The 25898-nt window shown below is 39.2% G+C and overlaps 1 protein-coding gene across 2 annotated transcripts; it reads left to right on the top strand.

The window, feature by feature from the left end:
* The first annotated feature begins 1411 nt into the window (after positions 1-1411).
* On the top strand, positions 1412-25001 carry RNF168 (ring finger protein 168). 2 transcript variants are annotated; one of them, XM_045540032.1, is made up of 6 exons: positions 1412-2389; positions 11997-12073; positions 14273-14452; positions 17263-17384; positions 20698-20779; positions 21861-25001. In XM_045540032.1, the coding sequence occupies exons 1-6, from the start codon at positions 2089-2091 to the stop codon at positions 22785-22787; spliced, it is 1689 nt and encodes a 562-aa protein (XP_045395988.1). In that variant the 5' UTR covers positions 1412-2088; the 3' UTR covers positions 22788-25001. The 2 variants fall into 2 exon arrangements, with proteins under 2 accessions (XP_045395988.1, XP_045395990.1); XM_045540034.1 differs by having other exon boundaries at positions 11997-12064.
* Positions 25002-25898: the final 897 nt, after the last annotated feature.

A 25898-nucleotide genomic window follows, 5' to 3' on the forward strand; every position in this document is an offset into this window, starting at 1 on the left:
GGAAAAGCAGGTTCTGGAATTCCAGACTAAGAGGTTTTTTTTGTTTTTTGTTTTTTTGAGACAGGGTCTTCTCACTCTTACCCCAGCTAGAGTGCAGTGGCATCATCATGGCTCACAGCAACCTCAAACTCTTAGGCTCAAGTGATCCTCCTGCCTCAGCCTCCAGGGTAGCTGGGACTATAGGCCCGCACGACATTCAGCTGATATTTCTATTTTTTGTAGAGATGGGGTCTTGCTTTTGCTCAGGCTGGTCTCAATCTCCTAACCTCAAGCAGCCTCCTAAAGTGCAGGCTAAGGAATTGATACCGTAGACAACTGGATGACAACCACGGGTTTTTGAACCCACGTTAAAACCCAAGTTACCAAAGCTCTCTACCAAGGACCCGCAACTCCTTGTTTCCGCTCAGCCTGGAAACTACTCCTCTACCCAATCTGAATGCCCTCAGCAAACCCAAAAGACTATTGAAGACTATTTTCATGCACAGTGATTTTCTTTCCTCTTCCTCCACAAGCGCAGGCCGGGCTTTTAAGTACTAGGGATCACATACTTTATGTATTCTCAGTAATTTTCCTAGCCCAAATCTGCCTTTTTCATAGAACTCAATTCTGTAGAATCAGTTGTCAGTTCAAACATTAATGCCAAAGTGGGAAAACTTATTTCAAAATGCATAAAATGTGAAACTATACTCTTGTTAACCTCCTTTACAGAATTTTGACTTAGATTGAAACTTAATAAAGAAGGTATTATATAAGTGATGCACATGACATGAACATCTAAGCCCCGGGACAGAGATAGCCTTTAAGTTTGCTGCCCCAGCCAATGGGCCTCAAGACCTGAGAAGGTAAGGCAAGCCTAAAACTATCTATCTCTGGGCCGCAAACTTTAAGGGGCTGGGCTGTATAGATGTTAGTATAAGTGTCTGTTAAATTGTCCTAGGTGTGCGGATTCTCTGACCACCACCTTTCTGAGATCAGATGCTTTTCTAAGAACTTTGGAAAGGAACCTAAGGAGCTTAGTTACAAATCAATGGAAACAAAAAGGTAGTTTTAAGAGTACTGAGTGAAGAATTACAAAAATTACTCTTTGAGTCTTTAATTTGTTTCAAGGTTTCCCTTTTTCTGCCCAGGGACCAAGTTTGCAAACCCAAAGGATTTCTGCAGAATCTAGGAACAGAAATGTCAGGGAAGGGTCGGTGTGAACACCGATATCAAGCAAAAAAAAAAAAAAACCCAACAAAAAAACAAAATCAAAAACGGGAAAGGTCGGGCCCCACCCACGCCGAACCAGGAAGAGCCGCAGGGCTGGGGCGGGGACTCGGGCGGGGACCCGGCCCTCTGCCCCGCTCGGAGGGCGGGACGCGGCGGGGCGGAGCGCACAGGTCCCGGAAGTCCCGCCCGGCCGTACGTCTGACACCTCTATGGGAAAGCGGTTCTCTGGGTGGGAAGCGCAGTTTTGGCGGGCGGTTCTGACGTCACTAGCTCTTGTGCGGTTGCTACGGAATCACCGCAGCGAAGAGGCTTTTTGGCTGACAGAAGGGACTGCAGGGAGCGCCGAGTCCCGGGAAGCGGTGCAAGGCGCCCGAAAACTGGAACTCGGGGTCTAACGCGCTGCCCTCACTGCAACGGTAAAACGGAGGTCCTGCTGCAGTCGGAGCCCGGGCGGGAGCAATCTTCCAGGAGCGGAGGCCCCGGCTGGGGAGAGCATCCTCACCTGGTGAGAGGAGGACGGGAGCTTGGCGCGCACCACGCAGCGCCCGGGAGCCGGAGCCCGCGTCCGCCCTGCCGCAGCCGTGGTGTTAATGCCTCTGAGCAGCCAAGCTCTCCCCACGAAAACGTTCACTTATTTTCTTGCCTGACGTCGTCTTAAAAATGGACAAATACACCGCCTTCCAGGATACTACTGTTTGCGTGACCCTTGGAGCTCCTTTTTGGTTCTAGACGGGTTTGATGCTCCTGTTCTCCGAATTCTGATACGCTGCTGGGCATAACAGTGGAACGCAAAACTGCTAATTTGCCTTCCCCGCAGTTGGCCGAAAATTGTTTTCCTTTCAGGTGTAGATGTTGGATAGGCCTTATTAGCATATTAAAATGGCTGTGCGCCATGACGCCATCCCTTCCCTGTCGGATTGCCAGTGCCAAATCTGCATGGAAATCCTGATCGAGCCTGTAACCCTCCCTTGCAATCACACGCTGTGTAAGCCGTGCTTCCAGTCGACTGTCGAGAAGGCAAGTTTATGCTGTCCCTTTTGTCGCCGCCGAGTATCTTCGTGGACTCGGTACCATACCCGAAGAAATTCTCTTGTCAATGTGGAACTGTGGAAGACAATTCAAAAACACTATCCAAAGGAATGCAAGCTTAGAGCCTCTGGGCAAGCATCAGAGGAAATCGGTGAGTAAAACCCTGCGTGTTTATTGGGAAACACTCAAAATCCTTTAAGAAGTGAATCGTCACTTCTCCATTTTAAAGGAAAAAGAAAAAAACAAAAACCCAACTAGTATTTGTCTAAATAGTTTGCGGAGGTTTTGGAGTTTATGGACCCCAAATGTCGATTAAAGTCAAGGGCAAGATTTGTCCTTTGTTATAAAGATTGCGCAGTGTTTGATAGGTTTTTGTTGGATTAAAAATGGAAGAACTCTGGGAGGCCAAGGCGGGAAGATCACTAGAGGTCAGGAGTTCAAGACCAGCCTGAGCAAGAGTGAGACCCCGTCTCTACTAAAAATAGAAAGAAATGATCTGGACAACCAAAAATATATATAGAAAAAATTAGCTGGGCATGGTGGCGCATGCCTGTAGGCCCAGCTAGTTGGGAGGCTGAGGCAGCAGGATCGCTTGAGCCCAGGTGTTTGAGGTTGCTGTGAGCTAGGCTGACGCCACAGCACTCTAGCCTGGGCAACAGAGTGAGACTGTCTCAAAAATAAAGTAAATAAAGCATAGTAATTGTCCATTGTATGTATATACTACATTTGAGAAATCAGTTTATCTGTCAATGAGCACTTGGACTCGTTACATCTCTCGGTTATTATGAATAATGCTGGTGTGAACATGGGTGTACAAATATCTGCTCAGGGCCCTGCTTTCATTTCTTTTGGGTATATACCCAGAAGTGGAATGTATGGATCAAAGGACAATTCTATGTTTAGTTTTTCTGAGGAACCGCCATACTGTTTTCCACAGTGACTGTACCATTTTATATTCCCACAGTGCACAAATGGTCCAATTTCTGCATCCCTTGCCAACACTTGTTGTTTTCTGGGTTTTTGATAGTAGCCATCCTACTGGGTATGAGGTGATATCCCATTGTAGTTTTGATTTGCATTTCCCTAATGACTTATGCTGTCAAGTATCTTCTCATGATTTATTGACTTTATATCATCTTTGAAGAAATATCTATTAAAATCCTTTGCCCATTTTTTTAATCAGGTTTTTTTGTTTGAGTTCTGGGAGCTGTTTGTATACATTCTGGATATTAACCCCTTATCAGATATGATTTGCAAATATCTTCTTCCATCCCATAGGTTGCCTTTTCATTTTGTTGATTATGTCCTTTGATGCGCAGAAGTTTTTAAGTTTGATATAGTCCCATTTGTCTGTTTTTGCTTTTGTTGCCTGTGCTTTTGGTGTCATAGCCACAAAATCATTGCCAAATCCAATTTTTAAGTTTGATATAGCCCCATTTGTCTTGTTTTTGCTTTTGGTGTCATAGCCACAAAATCATTGCCAAATCTAATGTCATGAGGCTCTCCCCCTGTGTTTTCTTCTAGGATTTTTATGGTTTTAGGTCTTACATTTAGGTCTTTAACTCATTTTGTGTTGATTTTTGTATATGGTGTAAGGGTCCAACCTCATTTTTTTGCATGTGGACATCCTGTTTTCTCAACACAATTTGTTAAGACAGTTATTTTAAAGTTTTTATCTAGATAAAGTTTGATGTCTAGACTTCCTCAGGATGGTTTCTGTTAATTTATTCTGTTTCTTTGAATTGTCCATAGTTTCTTGTTTCTTTGTATGCCTTGTGTATTTTTGGAGAAAACTGGCTATATTTGAATATTGCAGTAATTCTAGAAATCAGATTCTCTCTTTTTCCTGGTGTTTATTGAAGGCTGTAATAGTTCCATTTACAGTTACAGCTGAAATAATTCCCAAACTATTTTTTACAAAGACTATTTTCCTTGTTGTGTGTGGTCACAGAGGTCTCTGTGCCTTAGTTTATGTTTAGCTAGTGTTTTGACGAACTTTCCTTGAGTGCTAGGAGTTGAAAAACTAACAAAAACAAAACACAAGCACTTCTCTTCAGTCTTGGTAGGTTGTCTCTGTGCTGAGCCTTTCCTTCAACACTTAGCCTAGGGATCTGCCTAAATGGGTACACCTGAATGTCCTAATTTCCCAAAGAAACTCCCCAGCTTTATGCTTCTGGGCTTTAGGCAGTCTGTTGTGTCTGTAGATTATAGTTTTTCCCCCAGGCTTCTGTGAGTTGTTAGTTTGGCTTGCAGTGTTCCCCCACCCCTACCCCCTCACCCCTCAGAGCAGTTTCTGCTGCTTTTCTGGCCTGAATTCTGAGTTAGGTGAAACAGACAAGTGCTTTGTGTTAGTCCCTCAGGTAGCCCAGACAGATTAGAACAGACATACAATAATTTATAAATAAGTTCTGCTCTGCTCTCTCCAGAATCAGGGACTAGTGTCCCACTCTGTGAATGTGGGTTCCCTTCGATAAGACTGCCACCATGCTGGGAGGAGCTGGAGTGAGAGTAAGAAAAAACTCCACAAAACTTTCTTACTATTTTGAAGTTGCCCTTTTTTTGGTTCACCGTTGTCATGGTTGCTGTAAACCTTTAACTGTTTTTCAGAGTTCTGACAATGATAGTTCTGATAGTTTCTGTTTGTTTTTAAATGTTTCTGTGGAGCAGTAAGAGCTTGGAGCTTCCCACTTGGCCATTTTGCTGACTCACTCCAGCTTCCTCTTAAGTGCTTACAACTAAAATTGCCATTGTTTTTTTTCTTTTTTCTTTGTTTCTTTTTTTAGAGACAGTTCTAGCTCTGTTGTCTTGAACTCCTGGGTTTAAATGATCCTCCTACCCAACTCTCCCAAGTATCTAGGACTACAGGCATGCACCACCACGCCTGGCTACTTAAATTTTTTATAGAGACAGGGTCTTGCTGTGTTGTTCCTGGCTGTTTTCAAACCCCTGGCAACAAGCAATCCCCCACCCCACCCCCTCCCAGAGCGGATTACAGGCATGGGGCTCACCTACCCACCAGTAAAATTGCCATTGTTTTTAAGAGTGTCCTTAGGTTTGAATTTGCCCACACTCTGTTTTAAATAAAGTCAATTCCTTTGTGGGAGATCCGTTGGAGCTCTCAGTTATTGGGACCTACCTTTCCCTCTGGGCAAAATCTCTGAACCATTTCTCTGGAGCTGATGGTGGTTACAATGGTTTATTTCTTTTCTTTCTACACACAGGGCACTGGGCTTGTCTCTCCTAGAATTCTGCCTTTACCCTGTGAGCAAGCTGGAACCAGAGTGATTGAGGCCTTAATATTCTCTACCTGCAGTGCCTAGGGTAAAGCCTCCATTCACCTGGAATTTAGCCTCTGTACCTCTGAGCTGGAGGGCATGAGAAATCCTGGCAGTTTGCCCCTGGGGACTGGTGGGTTAGGAGAGGTGGATACTATAACCCAGGACTGGGAGCTAAGGAAACAGGGAGTCCTTCTTCTTGTCCACACCCACCTGGGGTGGAGTTTCAGGCATGCTGAGCTGGGGGTGAAGGAAGGGAGCAGGTTGTGATTCAGATGTCACAGACTCACTTTTCTTGCTGAGATTTATTAGATTTTTTGGAAATATTTTTTCACTTGCTGTATGCTCTTAGGACAATTTTTTTTTTTTTGCCAGTCAAATTTAGCAGTGGAGGGTTGAATACCAACTTCAGTGACACTAATGTTAATAAATTATGATAACCCACTGCCATCAGATCAGCCTCTTAGGACAATTCAGACCTGTAATCAAGGGAAGCTGAGGTGGGAGGATCACATGAGGCCAGGAGTTAGCCTGGGCAACATAGCAACCCCATCTCTAAAAAAAAAGAATTTAGCCAGGAGTAGTGGTGGTACACACCTGTAGTCCCAGCTGCTACTCAGAAGGCTGAGGTGGGAGGATTTCTTGAGACAAGGAGTTCAAGGCTGCAGTGAGCTATGATCATGCCACTGCAGTCCAGCCTGGGCAACAGAGTGAGACCCTGTCTCTTCCAGGCACAGGTACAGTGGCACACACTTGTAATCCCAGCACCTGGACAACAAAGCAAGACCCCCGTCTCTACCAAAAAAAAAAAAAAAAAAAAGGAAATAACAAAGGTGAATACATCTATGTAACTGGCATTGTGGTTAAGCCCTAGAACTTTTCCAGAATGCCCAAATCGTCCTTGTTGTCCCTTTCTACTGTCTATTCACTCAACATCTTTGGGACCACTGTCTTACTATCCTGACCTGTAACATCTTGGATTACTTTTGCTTGTTTTCTTTGTTGTTGTTTTTGAGACAGGGTCTCACTCTGTCTCCCAGGCTGGACTGCAGTGGTGTGATTGATCATAGCTCACTGTAGCCTCAAATTCCTGGGCTCAAGCAATCCTCCTGCCTTGGCCTCCCCTGTAGCTGTGACTACAGGCACGAGCCAAAAAAAAAATGACAACTAAAAAAAAGAATTAAACCCGACAGCTAAATGCAATGCATGATCCTGCATTATTAGATCATGGATTAGGAAAAAGATTGTTGTTAAAGACAGTATTGGGCTAATGGCCTAAATTTGCATATGGACTGTATATTTGGTTATATAGAAAATAGTGTCATATCAATGTTAATTTTATTGAACTTGTTCATTGTATTGTTATAAGGACAACTCTTAGGAGGAACATGTTTAAGTATTTGATAAAGGGTCATGATGGATGCAGCTTTCTCTCAAATGGTTCAGAAAATATACACACACTAGAAAGACATAAATTTGGCAAATTTGAAACTTGTTGAATCTAAATTAAGGGTAATTGGGGGATCCATTGTACTGTTTTTGCAACTTTTCTATAAGTTGGAAAGTTTTCAAAATAAAAATTAAAGGCAGGGAGGGACAGCAAATTCTAATTGGGAGAAGGAAACTCATTTTCATGGTGATACAAGCAGAGTCAAGTTGAGAGATGGGAGGATAATTTTATGAACAGCTTAAGTATGAATCCTGGCTGCCTAGGAAGAACACTCCCTGTAAGGAAGCAGTGTTATGTGCAGTGGGAACATTTAATTTAAGTGGGTTACAGCAGAAATTTTAGAGTTAACCAGAACTGAGCATTGTTAAGAGTTGTTTCCAACAGATAGCAAAAATTGATTGACATAGTCACTTTCAGACTAAAACTGATTTTTTAAAATCCCTCAAACACTTAATTGTTTAAGAAATAGTAAATAATTGGTATACCTAGATGTTGAAGGCAAATGAAGATGATTTTAATTTGTTGTGTCTGCAGTTGAAAAAGTTACTGATTTTAGTTTAGATTCATCTTACATAGAAATAAGTAAACTTTAAAAAATTTCAGTCACTCCATGTTTCTAAAAAGTTGTAGTTCTCTGCTCACTATAGAGTAGTTAAGTGTCTTCTGTAAATTGTATGTACTTTTTATTTGCGCATTTGTAGTACTTTTTTTTTCTTAACCTGCAGAAGTTCTTGTTATATTCTGGACATTAATTCTCTAGCGATTTAAAAATTTTTTTAATCCACCTGGAATTTGAGTGTTGTATAAGGTAGGCATCTTAGCCACTCTTCCCCCCCATTGCCATTTATAACCATATCACTTGATGAAAGATCCATCCTCATTGATAGACATGCTTTTCTGTTATTCATATGCTTATTTTCCAGGGCTATTTTGGGGTTTTTTTTCTTTTCTTTTTTTCTTTCTTTTTTTAGGATGGAACGGTTCCGGTAGATCGCCCAAGCCGGAATGCAGTGGCCTCTCACAGGCAGCATCATATTTGGCTAGAGCCTCAAACTTCTGGGCTTGAGAGATTCTCCCAACTCAGCCTCTGGGGTAGCTGGGACTATAGGCATGCACTACTGCTTGGGGCTTTTTATTTTTTAACTATCTGTTTGTGAATAGCTATGCCAGTATCACACCTTCTTAATTTAATTATGTTTTCTGTCTAGTATAGTAAATCTGTCTTCAATATTCTTTTCTTAAATTGTCTTAGCTGCTTTTTATTATAGCTAATATGTAAAGTGATTTACTTTTTTTCGAAGTTTTTATTGTAAAATATACATAACATAAAAGGTGTACAGTCCTATGGTATTAAGTACATTCACATTGTTAAGCAACCATCACCACCATCCATCTCTGAATTTTTTCATCTTCCCTAATTGAAACTCTGTACTCATTAAACAATAATTCCCTATTCACCCCTCCCCGTAGCCCCTGGTAACCACTATTCTACTTTCTGCCTCTATGAATCTGATTGTTTTAGGTATCTCACATAAGTGGAATCATACAGTATTTGTCCATTTGTGTGACTATTCACTTAGCATAATTCTTCAAGGTTCTTCTATGTTATAGCATGTGTCAGAATTTCATTCCTTTTTATAACTGAATAATCTATTGTGTACATAATGTTTAATATTCTACCACTACCACTTTCCCCCTCTCACACAGATATAGAATGTCACTTGAGAACTTTAATAGTTAAAGATGTCAACGGAAAAAAGTCAAACTCTGTAAAATAATTTTAAAGAGATTTATTCTGAACCAAATTTGAGGACCATGACCCGGAGCCACGCCCAAGAGGCCTTGAGCAAGTGGACTCGCTGTGGCTGGGTTATAGTTTGGTCTTATACATTTCAGGGAGATAGGGGTTACAGGTAAAGCCATAAATCAATACGTGGGAATTGGTTTGGCCCGAAAAGGGGGGGGGTTATAACGCTTACAGGTTATAGGTAGGTTTAAAGATTCTTTGGCTTGTAATTGGTTAAAGACATGAAGCTTAGTCTAAAGACTTGGAATGTTTTAACATAGTTGCTGTTTATCAGAGATAAGCCACCTGACATAGAATTGTTGTGTAAATTGAGGGCCTGTAGGTTTGTCTTGCATACCCTTAGGCTTGTTAATGGGCTATGAAGGATGTCCCCAAGAAGGGAGGGGAGGATGATGAGGCATGTCCCCTCCTCCTGGCAGGCAATTTAGTTTTAGGATATTCCTTTGGCCACGACGGGGTCTATTCAGTCAGCCAGTGGGGGGGTGGGCGGGGAGCCTTAAAATTTTATTTTAGTTTACAGGGATATCCTAAGCAGGGGCCAAACTGTGGCCCACAGGCCAAACTTGGTCCATTCCATTTTTGTAATGAAGTTTTATTGGAACACTGACAACTACCTACATTCATTAGTCTGTGTCTATGGGTACTTTTGTACTATAATGGCATGACTGAGTTGATCTGAGAGACCACATAGCACACAAAATACCAAAAAAAACATTATTATCCTGCTCTTTACGGGAACACCTATTATCACATCTGATATTTTACTACCTTTCCACATATATCCCATCATCTTTTATCAGAAGTACCGTACTATATAGAAGTACTGTCCTTCTTATCTACCTGGGCTTTGTTTCTAGCCCCTCTTATTTTTTTTTTTTTGAGACAGAGTCTCGCTTTGTTGCCCGGGCTAGAGTGAGTGCCAGGGCGTCAGCCTAGCTCACAGCAACCTCAAACTCCTGGGCTCAAGCGATCCTACTGCCTCAGCCTCCCGAGTAGCTGGGACTACAGGCATGCGCCACCATGCCCGGCTAATTTTTTCTATATATATTTTTAGTTGGCCAGGTAATTTCTTTCTATTTTTGGTAGAGACGGGGTCTCGCTCTTGCTCAGGCTGGTCTCGAACTCCTGAGCTCAAGTGATCCACCCGCCTCGGCCTCCCAGAGTGCTAGGATTACAGGCATGAGCCCCACGCCCGGCCAACCCCTCTTATTTTTTAAGGAGCCGTATACTTCTCTCTCCTATATATTCCACTGTATTTCCTTGATTGGATCCTTCTTGGTGGTTAGAATAAATGAGAATTTAGTGTATTTCATTCTTACTTGTTAAGGTGTTATGTCACTGTTTTTAGTTTCTCTGTTGCAGAATTTGCAAACTGCTAGCCTGCAGGCCCTAGAAGCCTGCAGGCATGATTTCTGTGATCCATCTATTGCCCACATTCATTTAAATTGGAAGATTTTTTAATTATTATTATGTTTTGAGACAGAGTGCCATGGAGTCAGCCTAGCTCACAGTCACCTCAAAACTCCTGGGCTCAGGTGATCCTCCTGCCTCAGCCTCCTGAGTAGCTGGGGCTACAGGCTCACACCACCATGCCCAGCTAATTTTTTTTCAATTTTTAGTAGAGACAGAGTCTTGCTCTTGCTCAGGCTGGTCTTGAACTCCTGACCTCAAGCAATCCTCCCACCTCAAACTCCCAGAGTGCCAGGATTATAGGTGTCAACCACCACACCAGGCCTAAATTGGAAGATTTCACATTAAAATCGGTGTTCTGGATTTTCTTGAGAAAGCAATGACAGTGACAGCCCTGAGTTTCCCAATGGCACTAGTCAGCCGGAGTTGAGTAACAGCTGCCCCTTTAAATAGGCAGATATGTTCCCTTTTTCTGGTTGTTTCCTTTTTATAGTATCTTGTTCTTGTTTTATGGAATAAAATTCTCATCAAATCTGCTAAAGAGACACACACTCTCTTAGGTATTTTCTATTCCTGAATTATCCTTTAGCTCCAGGGTGATTTTCCTCCCCCTCTTTGTGTAGCCTCTGCTTCTCTTTAATCCTATAGAATTATTTGAAATGTCTGGTGATCCTTGGAGTAGTTTTCATGTTTAAAAATGAGGCCCTGGGAAAAAGTTTTGTGTACAAGGATGGGCACAGGTGACTGGCAGACATAAAAAGCAGAGCCTTTTGCTTTGTTATCCTTAACTGCCAGGTTGCAAAGGGCTTTGCTCTGGGTCACCACCTCTGGTATTAGCTGCTCTGGCTCTCTCTAGGCAGTTCAGTTTCTTCGAAGAAATATGCATGTGTGTACTTGCATACATATCCAAGAAGAAATGCCCATCAGTTGAGTGTTTGATTTAAGAGCTTATAAACTTTGAATTCTCCTGTTTCGGTCCCACACTTACTCACTCTGGATTCTATTGCGCCTTATGTTTCTGGGCCCAAGCTGCCCTCTAGGCAGAGAGGAGGCAGATTCCCTCCCACCTCAACGATAGCCTCCCCTTCTAAGGGTTATGTTTCCCTTCATTCTGCTATATGAGTCATCTTTCTTCCATTGGCTTCCGATTTTCTAGAAATCTAATAAAATGTGTTTATTGATTAACTCCCTCCACTAACCTCTTTGCTGTTGTAGGATTCCTTTTTTTTTTTTTTTTTTAAATATGCGGGGTTTTGTTCTGTCACCCAGGTTGGAGTGCAGTGGTGTGATCATAGCTCACTGCAGACTCAAACTCCTGGGCTCAAGCAATTCTGCCTCAGCCTCCCAAGTAGATGGGACTACAGACACATACCACTGTGCCTGGCTTGTGGTTTTTTTTGTTTTTTGGGGCATTTTTTTTTTTTTGAGCCTGTTGCCCAGGCTGGTCTCAAACTCCTGGGCTGAATCAAACCTCCCACCTCAGCCTCCCCAGTCCCTGGCATTATAAGGAGTCAGCCACTGAGCCCAGCAGATTAGATTACATTTTTAAAAAAATTCCTTTACTGTTATTTTAATGGAGTCGAGAGGAAGGGTTAAGTATATGAATTCATGTGCCATTTTGAATCAAAACCCCCTGGCCTTTTTAAATGGAATTCCAAAAGAAGATACTGCTGCAGCTATTAATATAATAATTGTATGTTTTATTTTTAAATTTTCAATTTTTTATTAATATAGTTTTAATGGAAGAGCAAGTTGCTCATAACAGTCTATGCTGTCTATATAATGTGTTGTTTTTTTTTTTTTTAATATGAAACAGTCGATGATTATCTGCCAGTTCGTCTGTTAAGTAAACCTGGGGAATTGAGAAGAGAATATGAAGAGGAGGTAAGCAAGGTAGGTGCTAAGTAGTTGATTCTTTTTTTGGAAAATTTCATTGCTGTGATATACAGTTTTATGTGTTTATATAACTAGTATATCTTGAAATGTAAATAATTTTGATGTACTCTATAAAGACTTTTTGTATATATTCAAAATAGTTATAAACGAGCTTTAATTTATACATAATTGGTGCCCTTCTTATATAATAGGTACCCCTAAGCATTCAAGCATGAGGGAAATTTTTTCATTTCTCTGAAGTTTTGACCTTAAAGGATGGAAGGACAGTAGATTAGATTATGACTTTAGATGAAGCAGCATAAAGGACTAATTGTGAAATACCTAAATAGGAAAAGAGGGAATAGTGAGCCCCTTAGCCACTGAAATTAACTCGTAATAGGAGAATGCTAGTGCTTTCCCTACACTCCTGCTTTGTGTAGATCAATGAGGTCTAATAGCAGTACATTGTGAGCCCATATGTAATTTAAATTTTTCTAGTAGCTACAATTTTTTAAAGATTTTTTTAAAGGTAAAATTATTTTTAATATTTAATGTAACCCACTGTATTTAAAATGAAATTTTACCATGTAATTAACACAAAAATTGTTAATTATACACAATTGTAATTTTTTTCTTAGTATTCAAAATTTTTTGTATATTTTGCTCTTATAATACATCTTAATTTGTTTTTGTTTGTTTTTTTACCTCCCCAACACCCCCACCCTGGGCACTGACCCATCTCTATTTGAACTAGCCACATTTCAAGTGTTCATTGGCCACATGTAGCTAGTGGCTACCATAGTTGACTGGGCAGGTCTAAAAGACCTAATAATTATGGGGTAGCATATTGTCTAAGCACTGTTCTAAGTAAGGGTTTTAAAAGAATAATTTAATTCTTATGATACTATAGTGAAAACAGGCTGTATCAGGATGCTTTTGACTACAAATAAAACCCAAGTTAAACTACCTTAAGCAATAAGAAAGTTATAATTATCTGGAATTCCAGAGGTGGTGTGAGCTTTCAGGTTGATTTCTTTCTGAACTCTAGCTCCTTTCTTTGCTAACTTCTGTGAGCTGGCTTTATACTCAGACTAGTAATAAGATGGCTACTTACTTCTCAACCTCAGATGTATACACAGTGACATGCAGAGGAAAAAAAGAAGCAGTGTCTTCCTGTGGCTTTCCTTTAAGAGGAAAAAAACTTAACTCAGAAGTTCTTTCTTTCTTTCTTTTTTTTTTTTTTTTTTTTTTTTTGAGTTAGAGTCTTTGCTCTGTCACCCGGGCTTGAGTGCCATGGCATCAGCCTAGCTCACAGCAACCTCAAACTCGTGGGCTCACGTGGTCCCCCTGCCTCAGACTCCCAAGTAGCTGGGACTACAGGTGTGAGCCACTATGCCTGGCTAATTTTTTCTATTTTTTAGTAGAGACAAGGTCTCACTCTTGCTGAGGCTGGTCTTGAACTCCTGACTTCAAGTGATCCTCCTGCCTCAGCCTCTCAGAGTGCTAGGATTACAGACGTGAGCCACCATGCCTGGCCTCAAGGATTTATTCTTGAATCAAATCCTTTGGATTGCTAAGTGGTTCTTACATTATTTTTTTGAGGCCGTATAGTTTAAATGACCACAAGCATGAACTGAGGTCCTAGAATCTTAGTCTGAATCTCAGCTGTGCCACTTACTAATCTAAGAATGTTATTCACTTTGCTATTTTTGTTTTCTCATGTATAAATCATGTAATAGCTATTGTAGTGGTTTCTTCAACATCCATTCTATTCCTGACTACTGTGTTGAGAATTGACTGATTTCAAGGATAGCCTCTGATTAGTCTAAGTCAGTTTTTATCATTCCATCCCCTTTGTTAGGGGTTGGTTCAGGAAGCTAGGTCTAAGTTAGTCAGTACATGGCATTCCATAACTGAGGAAAATATTACCAAGAAACACTTCCATAAATGTGTGGCTGTGTAGTAGAAATGCGATAAGGCCTGAAGAGAGGAGAAATGAGTCTTTGGTCAAGGTTTCATTAGGCTGACTGGGGAAGGCTTCCTCAGAGAGCTTTGCCTCAGAGAAATTTGCCTCTCCAGATTTGTGCCTCATTTGCCATAATCTAAATTCCTGCCAATTTGTTCTATTTTACTTTTATTTTACTAATCTTATTATGTAACACAGAAAGTATACTAAAAGCTTCAGAGAAGGATTATTCTTTATTAATCATTTTTAAGGTGCAGGCAGAGCGACGAGCCAATGAGGAAGAAGAAAACAAAGCCAGTGAAGAATACATACAGAGATTATTGGCAGAGGAGGAAGAAGAGGAAAAAAGACAGTCAGAAAAAAGGCGAAGAGAGATGGAAGAACAACTGAAAAGTGATGAAGAATTGGCAAGAAAGCTAACTGTTAATATTGTAAGTTTTAGGCGAGAACTCTGAAGTACTGTCTGTGGGGATTGGTTCCAAGACCCCCTGTAGATACCGAGTCTGGGTAGCTCAAGTCTTGCAGTCAGCCCTGTAGAACCCCCTGGTATGAAAAGTCGGCTCTCTGTATCTGAGTGTTCTGCATCCCACATGTACTGTGTTTTCCACTTGAGATTGGTTGAATCCATGTGGAACCTGTGAATATAGAAGGCCGACCGTTAACGTTCCTGTTGCTTTGACTGGTTTTCAGAGAACCGAAGCAGCAGCAGTCACCATCATTAGAAGCTATTGCTGATATCTTCTAAAACAAAATAAAACTTTTTTGCATATTGTTGCATATTTGCTGTCATCCAGGTTACTTTTTTATATGTTATTAGTAAATTCAAATTACATGGGAAAACTATTCAGTAAAAATGAAAGCTTCTTTTCTCCTTCTTCTACCTCTCCACTCCCATTCTTGTCCCATTACATCAATCTCTTTCCCCAAAAGTAACCACTATTAACAGTTTCTTATCAATTTTTTCTTTATTCACCTAAAAAGGATTATATCAATCACACTGTTTTACTCCTTGTATTTTTTCCACTTGATGTGTCTTAGAGATCTTTCATATTACTACATATAGTCTATCTAATTCTTTTTAGAGCAGAATATTCCATTTTATGAATGTAAATCACTTTTTGAAAGTGAAGCACATTAAATTCTTAGGTAATATATTAAACCTGGATTTTATTATCATACTGACTACCTATAAGAAAAATGAGTGAAAGAAAGGCCAGGCGCCGTGGCTCATGCCTGTAATCCTAGCCCTCTGGGAGGCCGAGGCGAGAGCATTGCTTGAGCTCAGGAGTTCAAGACCAGCCTGAGCAAGAGCTGAGACCCCGCCTCTACTATAAATAGAAAGAAATTAGCCAAACAACTAAAAATAGAAAAAATTAGCCAGGCATGGTGGCGTGTGCCTGTAGTCCCAGCTACCTGGGAGGCTGAGGCTGGAGGATCCCTTGAGCTCAGGAGTTTGAGGTTGCTGTGAGCTAGGCTGATGCCATGGCACTCTAGCCCAGGGCAACAGAGTGAGACCCTGTCTCAAAAAAATAAAAATAAAATAAAAAATATAATAAGAAAAATGAATGAAAGAAAGAATAATAAAGCACATATTTTTAAGGCCAAAAAGAGGCCTGGCATGGTGGTTGATACCTATAATCCCAGTGCTTTGGGAGGCCAAGGTGGGAGGATTGCTTGAGCCCAGGAGTTTGAAACCAGCCTAGGCAACATAGTGAGACCCTATCTCTATAAAACATTTTTAAAAATTACTTGGGCATGGTGGCACACGCCTATAGTCAGTCCTAGCTACTTGGGAGGCTAAGACAGGATTAAGCCTAGGAATTCAAGACTACAGTGAGCTATGATTATGCCACTGGTCTCCAGCATGGGTGACAGAGCAAGACCCTATCTCAAAAAAAAAAAAGACCAAAAGATACACTGGGATCCAGTGGTTTGAAAGAGCCTAACAGAATCACTTGGGGTTCTTTTAAAATATAAACTCTCATGCTTAATCTAAATTTAGTGTATCAGAATCTCTGGGGATGGGATTTAGGGAATCTAATTTCTAAAGGTGCCTAGGAAAATCTGAGACATTCAGGTTTGAGAGCCTCTGAGAACAATTCCTATACTTTCAATCAACAAATCTTAAAATATACTTGCCCAAATGAGGTATACCCAGAATTGGGAATTTTTTTTCTTTTTTGGGAGGCCAATCATTCACACTAATACAGCCAAGTTTTGGGTTGTATACCCCTTTTAAGTATCCTTTCTTTTCTTTTTTAGACCAGAATAGCTTTAGAAAGATATACAATCAGGAAATTAAAGACACTGACTGATGGAATGATAAATGGAATATGTTGAAGAGGAGAATTTAGGGTCATCTATACTTGCCTTTCAAGTGTCTATTCTTCTAATCATTCTGGTTTTCACATGGGATTATAAGAATAGATTTACTGATATTAGAATAATTTTTTTATACTTGTGAAAGTTTGGTGGTTCAGGGCCAAATGTTCACCATCACAAATTATATGAACTTTACTAATATTGTAGTAAGAAACTTTGAGACTGGTACAGCAAGTAAATATTTGTGATATTTACTGATATGCTCTTAAAGTGCAGAATTAAATTATTTTTATGTAAAACTAATTTCTACTCCAGGTATATCCACAGCTCTTTGAATTTTCCCCTATAGATTAAGGTAGTTATATGAAGCTACCTATTAGAAAAATCAACAAATTATCAGCTTAATAAGATTAGACCTAGCACTCTGGAAGGCAGAGGCAGGAGGACGGGTCTACTAAAAATAGAAAGAAATTATCTGGACAACTAAAAATATACATAGAAAAAATTAGCTGGGCATGGTGGCACATGCCTGTAGTCCCAGCTACTCGGGAGGCTGAGGCAGTAGGATTGCATGAGGCCAGGAGTTTGAGGTTGCTGTGAGCTAGGCTGACGCCACAGCACTCTAGCCAGGGTAACAGATCGAGACTCTGTCACTCTGTCTCAAAAAAAAAAAAAAGAGTAGAATCATCATGTTTTGTGCTTAATAATGTACAGTAAAAATGTAACTAATTTAGACCAACTTGAATAGACTTAATTTTGATTATACTGGATTTTACATGATCAGTGTTCTTCAAAAGATGTATAGAACTTAAATGTAAGTGGAATTGCTGAAATATTCTGTGGCTTCTTAATGAACTTGCTTATTTTACCATGAAGTTCTCTTTAATAATGTCTGTTATGCTTTTTTTTGTTGGTGAAGAACAATTTTTGTGAGGGAAGTATCCTGGCTTCTCCCTTGAATTCCAGAAAATCTGCTCCAGTAACAACCAAGTCTGAAAAGAAAAGTAAGAACAAACTAAGAAACACTGGAGATATTCAGAAGTAAGTACACATGACTATCGATTATTTATTGACCACCTATTGTGTGCATGTGTTTTTTTAATTCATATAGACCACTGATTATCAAAGTTTAGTGCATGAACCCTGCATGAAAACCCTGGAGACAGGCTGAGATTGTTATAAAGTGAAAGGAAGAGAGCCACTCACATAGTTTATTCTTGATTAGCATGAAGAAAGATGTGAAAACTGCCAGGCTTTTCACCCACCTACTAATTTTGGCAGATTTGCACTTTTTCTCTTTCTTGCTCAGGATTTCCATGTTGTTTTCATTTTCTCAAAATGAACCAGTTGGATTCCTCTTTCTCTTGGTTTAAATTCAAGTGAACAAAGCTGGTCCCTGATAGGCTCATCTTCATTGAAGGGATTACAGTATGTCATCTAGGTCAGTTCCCTCCTCCCCGCCTGTTTCAATTTATGCATCATATTTCTTCTCTACCATGAAAAAAAGCATGAATCAGGTAGCCCAATAGTAGAGTGATTTACTTTGCCCTAAAGACCCCTCCAGCAGCAGGTAATAGGTAGAACTGATGGTTTTATGAGGTTATAAGCTTTCCCATAATAATTCATAGTTGGAAAAGTTTAATAACCACAAACTAGACTTGTAGGACATGTAAGAGCTTCAACTGAGTACATATGTGCAGGTAACTCACCTTCTTCTAAAATGTGTTAAAATTTTGGATTTGGGATGTGGGGAAATTTGAAGGAGGAGAAAGTTAAATGGGGTAATTGCTATTAAAAAAAATAGATGTGGCAATATCAATGTTGTTAAAACTGATGATATGCAAAGTGGAAATCAAGAGAAAACCATTAAAACAGTAAAAGCAGAGATAGTTCATATCCATATAATCTGCTTAAGGATATAACTCATGAATATATATCGAAATATATATAAATATTTAAAAATTACTAGAAATACAAGAAGAAACTGACTAATGAATTTAAAAACAGAAATTGAGAATGGATTAAAGTTATAACAACATTAAAAACAGATAAGGCCTATTTTCTGAAATATATAAAAACTCATATATCATCAAGGAAATCTCCCACTGGGGGGAAAAAACTCTTATAACTCAACAACAGAAGGCAAACAACACAGTTTAAAAATGGGCAAAAGGCTGAGCATCGTGACGCATGCTTATAATCCCAGCACTTTGGGAGGCTGAGGTGAGAGGATGGTTTGAGACCAGGATTTTGAGACCAGCCTGGGCAGCATAGTGAGACCCCATCCCTACAAAAAAAATCAAAAAGTTAGCCACTGGCCAGGCAGGATGGCTCACAGCTGTGATCCTAGCACTCTGGGAGGCCGAGGTGGGAGAATTGCATGAGGTCTGGAGTTCGAGACCAGCCTGAGTAAGAGTGAGACCTCATCTCTAAAAAATAAAAAATAAAAAAAAATTTAGCCAGGCATAGTGGCATGGGCCTGTAGTTCCAGCTGCTCCGCAGGCTGAGGCAGGAGGATCACTTGTACCCAGGAATTTGAGGTTACAGTGAGCTTTGATTGGGCCCCTGTACCCCAGTCTGATTTAATAATAAAAAGTGAGTTATGCAAGTTAACCCATTAACTATTAAATATGAAACAAATGGATGATAATTCTTAACAAAGTAGTAAAAGAAGGAGACTTTTTTAATCTGTTAAAGGATATCTACCAAAAAATTTGCATCAGATATTATTCTTTATGGTAGAACACTGAAATCATTCCCTTTTTAAGATCAGGAAATCACAGGATGGCTTGCTACTCACCACTTCTATTCAAAATAGTACTGGAGATTTCAGTCTGCACAGTAAGATAATATGAGTTTGGAAAGAAAAGCAGCAGCAGCTCTCATTATTCAGAGGTTCCATAATTATGTAGAAAACCCGAGTTCAAATAATTTTTAGAATTAAGAGCAAGGTTGCGGATAAAATCAGTATGAAAAGTCAATTGTAAAATATAACTTTAAATTCTGTTTATATTAGCATCAGAAAATAAAATGTACTTAGAAATAAATTTGTTTTGTTTTGTTTTTTGAGACAGAGTCTCACTCTGTTGCCCGCGCTAGAGTGCCATGGTGTCAGCCTAGCTCACAGCAACCTCAAACTCCTGGGCTCAAGCAATCCCCCTGCTTCAGCCTCCCAAGTAGCTGGGACTACAGGCATGTGCCACCATCTCCGGCTAATTTTTTCTATATATATATTTTTAGCTGTCCATATAATTTCTTTCTATTTTTAGTAGAGACAGGGTCTCGCTCTTGCTCAGGCTGGTCTCGAACTCCTGAGCTCAAACAATCTGCCCGCCTCGGCCTCCCAGAGTGTTAGGATTACAGGCGTGAGCCATTGCTCCTGGCCTTAGAAATAAATTTATTGAAAAATCTGTAAGACCTGGCCAAGTGGTGACTCACGCCTGTAATCCTAGTGCTCTGGTAGGCCGAGGCAGGAGGATTGCCTGAGGTCGGGCGTTCAAGACTGGCCTGAGCAAGAGCAAGTAGAGACCTGGTCTCTACTAAAAATAGAAAAGAATTATCCAGGCATGATGGCATGCACCTGTAGTCCCAGCTACTCGGGAAGCTGAGGCAGGAGGATTGCTTGAGCCCAGGAGTTTGAGGTTGCTGTGAGTTAGGCTAACACCATGCACTGCAGCCCAGGCAACAGAGAAAGACTCTGTCTCAAAAAAAAAAAAAAAAAAATCTGAAAGACCAATGGGGGAAATTGTATTATATTAAATGTATAGTATTCATGTATTGAAAGATGCCTAATATTACAGTATTGCTAAATGTCAGTTATCAAACTGGTCTGTGGATTCAGTGCAATTCAAATCAGAATCCCAACCCCCCTTTTTTTAAGTATATATAATAAAATGACCATACGAAAATGGTAAATCATCTAATCATAGACTTTTCACTAGTAGTAGAAGCAAAAAAAAAAAATGTAATGAAGGAGTTTCTGACATAAAGAAGAAACTAACATGTCCTCTCTCCTGGCTTAAAAGGTCATTTCCATTATAGTCTTGCATTGTTCCGATGCCATTTGCCTTTTTAAAATTTTTTTCAAGCATTAAGAAGTTTTAGATTTGACTTTTACTCCCTTTTCTACTGTTTTTCACTAAAATGTCAATACTCAGTCATTTTTGTCCTGGAGTTAGTTTTGTCCTGAAGTTAGGTGAAAATACCTGAGGCAAGAATATGAAATACACTCTGATAAATCAGCCAAACAACAAACCAGACAACCCTAGGCATAAACAGTTACTCTAGCTTTATTATATTGAGTATGTACCTCTGTCTTTCAAAGGATTCAAACTTTGGTAAACTTTTTTCAAAGGTATTTATCACCTAAATCTCAATTTGGGTCAGCATCACAGTCTGAAGTTGTACAAGAAGTCAAGAAAAACTCCGTATCTAAGGTATGTTGATGCTGAAGTTTAGCAGGTTTATTAATGCTATAGGTTATAATACCTGTGGTTTTATAATTTTTTTTAAAGTCACTATATCTATCTGCTATTTTTCACAGTAAACAAACAAACAAAAAATAAAGTCACTGTAGTTAATGGAGCACCCTTTCTTAGTCATCTTAGGCTCACCAAGGCTAGGGGTCAGCCATCTTTTTCTCTGCAGGGCCAGACAGTAAATATTTTAGGCTCTGTGATCCATATAGTCTCAGTCACAGCTATTCAGCTATGTCGTTGTAGTGCGAAAGCATCTGTAGACAATATGTAAACACATGATCCTGTCTGTGTGCCAATACAACTTAGTTTACGAAAACAGGCAGCAGGCTGGATTTTATCCACGGGCCATAGTTTACTGATCAAACTCAGAAAACTGAATAGGTTCTACCTGGCACCAGCTGTTCAGTTAGAATAATATAAGATGGGAAACAAAGCATGCTGCTTGGACAGCATCAGCCATGTCTATTCAGCAGGAGCCCTCACACAGCACTCCTGAGTGATGGCCTAGAAACAAGACCATTCAGGGGTCATTTTTACCATAAGCTATGTGGCCTAGTAACACAGGTGACACTGTATATCAGCTTTCCAGGGAGATAGAACTAGGAAGGGGGAATTCAGTTTTCTACATAGAATTTTTTTTTTTAATCCTTTGCTCACAGGTTCCTAACATTTTTCAGTTCAGCTAAGTGGTTTTATAGTAACATTTAGTGAACATTTACTATGTGTCACATAATGTATGTATTATCTTCTTTAATCTTCATCACAACCACTAACTTTGTAAGGTAGTTATCCTTCTTATATCCATTTTACAGTTAGGAAAACAGAGGCACAAAGCATTTAAGAGACTTATGCAAAGTCTCTCAAGTAGAGTGAATAGAGGGAGGGTTCAAGTCCATATAGTCTGGCTCATACTGGAGTTGAGTAGAGTCACAGTTCAGCTATGGTATCAGTATAATTAGATGTAGTTATCATTATTCAATTATATGTCATGATTTGATGTTTTCCTCTGGTTCACTCAGTCTTTTTCTGTGTTCTCCAGGAAATGGACAGTAGTGAAGTGAAAAGTCCTACGTGGCAAGACACAGAAGTTGAAGAAGATATGCCAACACTTTCTCCACAAATATGCCTTGAAATTCAAGAACAAGTTACAAAGTCTTCAATAGAGTCACCTATGCCATGGTTATGTGCCTATAGTGCAGAATGGTTCCTTGAAGGAAAAGTCAAAACAGAACTAAACAATCATGATAAAGAGTTAGGTGTCTTAAATCATGAGGGACCTCAAACCAGAGTTCCGTACTCTGAAGAAGCTGCAGTTGAGCCTTGTGACAAAACAGAGAGTGGGTGCACTGTATCAGGTATGACACAGACAATTGGAAACAGCACAGTTGAGACAGAGCATGAAGAGTCTCACCTGATCAGTAAGGATATTTCCAAAAGAAAAAACGAGGAATCTTTGTTTAAAGCAGTGGGGGATCCATGCTTTTCTGCAAAAAGAATGAAAATGTTCCCTAAATCTTCCTCAGATCAAGAGGAAACAGAAATAAACTTAACCCAAAAACTGATAGATTTGGAGCATCTACTTTTTGAGAGACATAAACAGGAAGAAGAGGACAGGTTATTAGCATTGCAACTTCAGAAAGAGGCGGATAAAGAACAAATGAAGCCAAACCGGCAAAAAGGCTCCCCAGATGAATATCAGTTACGGGCTACGCCCTCACCTCCAGACAAATTGCTAAATGGACAGAGGAAGAATTCCAAAGATAGGAACTTAAAAAGGCAAACGGACATAGAGCATTCAAAACCTCGGAAAGGCTCAAGAGATAAAAATTGGCAGCCTTCTTTTAATGGAAGAAAGATGCCAAATTCTACTAGAGATAATTGTAATGTATCTAAAAGTGCTCATTCCCTACAGCCTTGTAATTCACAGAAAAGTATTTTTCAGATGTTTCAGAGATATGCAAAATAATACATGAGTAAAGGAAGTGTTTTGTAATCTAGTAAAGCTGGATTGTGAAGCTCTCTTTTCTCTATAGAATATGTATAAATATGTCATAAATTCTGCTCTGTAGGCACACTCATTGTCTTTAATTAAAGGACTGTGTGATTGCAAGGGAAGAATATATGAATGTGTTTCTGCAAAACTCAGTAATAAGCTAGGGACTCCCTATCTTTCCATTATTTGTAAGTGTGATACACTAAGTTTTACAATCCTTATGGATGTGAAAATGCCTTGGCCAACTCCAAGAAATTTTCAAGTGCCATTTTCTTTCCCAAAAATGCATGTTTTATGGCCTTTGTTAGCCTTTTTATCATGACTAGTAATCAAAGCAAGATTCCAAGTAATTAAGGAATCCATGCAGAGTTTAAAGTGTTAGTTTTCTTGCTTTTTTCACATATATCCACAGAGCATGTGAAATGTATACATAGCACTGAAGTAATCTAATTTCCGTCTCTAGCTTAATTAAAATTTAAGCATCATAGCATTTCCATTGATTTAAAATGGATTAGGATCAATGCTAAGTCAGAAAATCAGTTTTCTAGAAAATTTGGAATTAGTTAACAGAAAGGAAACTAGACTCTATGCAAAATGAGGTTAAGAGTTGGGATGAGGCTAGATGGGGTGGATTGACAGTTTGGGAGCATTGGAACTGAATGAGTAAGCAAAAACTGGGTCTAGAATGAAGTAGTGGGCAAAGCATTCTTTGCTAAATGACCCAAAACATTTGGGTTCTATAGCTTTTCACACCAAGGTATCTGGTGTCAAAATCAAAATTAGTTACTAAGTTACCTGAGTTTTTGAAAATTCGCATTTCTATTAATCTGCTATTCCAGAAAACAATGGGAATCTACTATAGGAGAGCTACGTCATAATATCTTATGTTGTAGAACATGAAACATAACCATGTGTTTATTTTCTTATCATTTGTATGGATATTGCGTTTTACTTGTGTTTATGGACAGAAATAGAAAGTATGATACTTGGGTTTTGCCGTGTCTGACCCATGACAGTTAAATCAGAAGACAATGATTTCATTTTGTGAAATTTAACTTCAAGACTATTGATCTTTTGTTTCATGAATATGAACAACTATTAGCAAACAAATAGTAGTTTTAATAGTATTTCAGTTGGTGTCTAGTCCTCCATCATTTTAATGTAAAAATACAATAAAATGTCCTCGAACTAATTCTAACTTGTTTATTAATATATTTGTCATTAAGCTTCTTTCTTCCAAATTTTGTAATTGAAATTCTTTAAGTCTTTGCATGCTTGATGGCATTTATGTCAATATTGATAGAGTAATTATGGGTAGAATTCAAAAAAAGTGATTGCCCTCTGAGTAATGATTGTAATGAAGTATAGTTAGAAACTAACCAAATATTTCTAAAATGGACTAAAATCTATCTTCTCATCAAACCAGTATTTTTCTAAGCACAATTTCACTTTATGTTGTGGGGTAGACAATGTTGGAAATCCTCAAATTAAAAGCTACCTACTTAAATTTTTCTGTTATAGTCCGTGACCATAAAGTGGCCTATGGTGTGATATATTTAAGATTTATATATTTAACCACTTGTCTGTGAAGAAGTCTTCCTGACTAAAGTTGGTTTTAAGATCAGTTTGTTTCTATAGTCTTTCTGCTACTCCTACCATGTATGGCTTTTTGTCAGAAACTAATAAATGTTTTGTGTCAGTCATTAGAATATATGAACGTATTGCTACTTCTGCCTCTCTTTGTGGAAAGAATATGAGAATGCTTAATTTCTCAGGGATTGCTGAAGCTGTGCAAAGGTTGAGAATCCAAAAATTAAAATGATTACTAGAAATAAAAATTAACTTATGTATATTTTACTGTAATTTAAAAATAAAAATCATCTACATAAAATTTAAAAGTTCTGCATAACACAAACTACCATCAAGGAAAGTTGGAGGACATGGCAGACTGCAGAAGAAATAGTTGCAATTCACCACAAAGAGCTAATTTCGTTTATGTAAAGTGTATGCCAGTTCATTTAAAAAAAAAAAAACTCCATAAGAAAAATAGAAAACTTTATTTTCCCAAGAAACATCATTTTCAACAAAGGAAATACAAATGACTCTTAACTATGTGAAAAGGTATGTAATGTCACTTACACTAATATGTTTTTTCGCCCTCAGATTAATAAAGCATTTTTCTGTTGTGTTTCCTTGTTTGTGTGTGTGTGTGTGTGTGTGTGTGTGGTGTATTTTTTTCATCTTGGCAAGAGTGTGGGGAAATAGGCATATGCTGCCTGGTATGAATAGAAAATTGAAAATCCCTGTGGAGGTAAATTTGGCATTTCTATCTTTAGGAATTTCATAAAGCTGTCTTCCTATGTATACAGAATAGCATGTAAAAAATTTTGTTATGGCATTATTTGTAATAACAAGCTTAGAAACAACCTTAATGTCCATAATAAACACTAAAGAAATGATGATACAATGGAGAATACTATAAAGCAGTCATATAATTTCTGATGTGAAAACTAGAAGATGTTGAGCCAGGCACTAGTCACTGCGCCCAGCCAGTTGGCCCCTTTTTGCCAACTAATTTAAGTTTTAAGAATTATAATCAGGGCCAGCCACGGTGGCTCATGTCTATAATCCCAGCACTCTGGGAAGCCAAGGCGGGAGGATAGCTGGAGGTCAGGAGTTCGAGACCAGCCTGAGCAAGAGCGAGACTTCCGTCTCTACTAAAAATAGAAAAATTATATGGACAACTAAAAATATATAGAAAAAATTAGTCGGGCATGGTGGCGTGGCGCATGCCTGTAGTCCCAGCTACTCAGGAGGCTGAGGCAGCAGGATTGCTTGAGCCCAGGAGTTTGAGGTTGCTGTGAGCTAGGCTGACGCCACGGCACTCACTCTAGCCCGGGCAACAGAGCGAGACTGTCTCCAAAATTTAAAAAGTAAATAAGAATTATAATCAGGAAAGCTTTTTCAGCATGAAAAGCAAATAACTGTGAATTTTTGACTTATTTAGCTTTAATATGCTATTTTGAAATTATTTGTAAAGTAAACCTTACCCTTTCCAGGCAGGACTGCAGCACACCACATTCC

Source organism: Lemur catta, chromosome 1 (genome assembly GCF_020740605.2).
Source record: "Lemur catta isolate mLemCat1 chromosome 1, mLemCat1.pri, whole genome shotgun sequence".
NCBI lineage: Eukaryota > Metazoa > Chordata > Mammalia > Primates > Lemuridae > Lemur > Lemur catta.

Coding starts and splice junctions, on each gene's coding strand:
- RNF168 (XM_045540032.1), top strand. CDS start 2,089: ATGGCTGTGCGCCATGACGCCATCCCTTCCCTGTCGGATTGCCAGTGC. Junction 2,390..11,996: donor GCAAGCATCAGAGGAAATCG/GTGAGTAAAACC, acceptor AATATGAAACAG/TCGATGATTATCTGCCAGTT. Junction 20,780..21,860: donor AGAAAAACTCCGTATCTAAG/GTATGTTGATGC, acceptor TGTGTTCTCCAG/GAAATGGACAGTAGTGAAGT.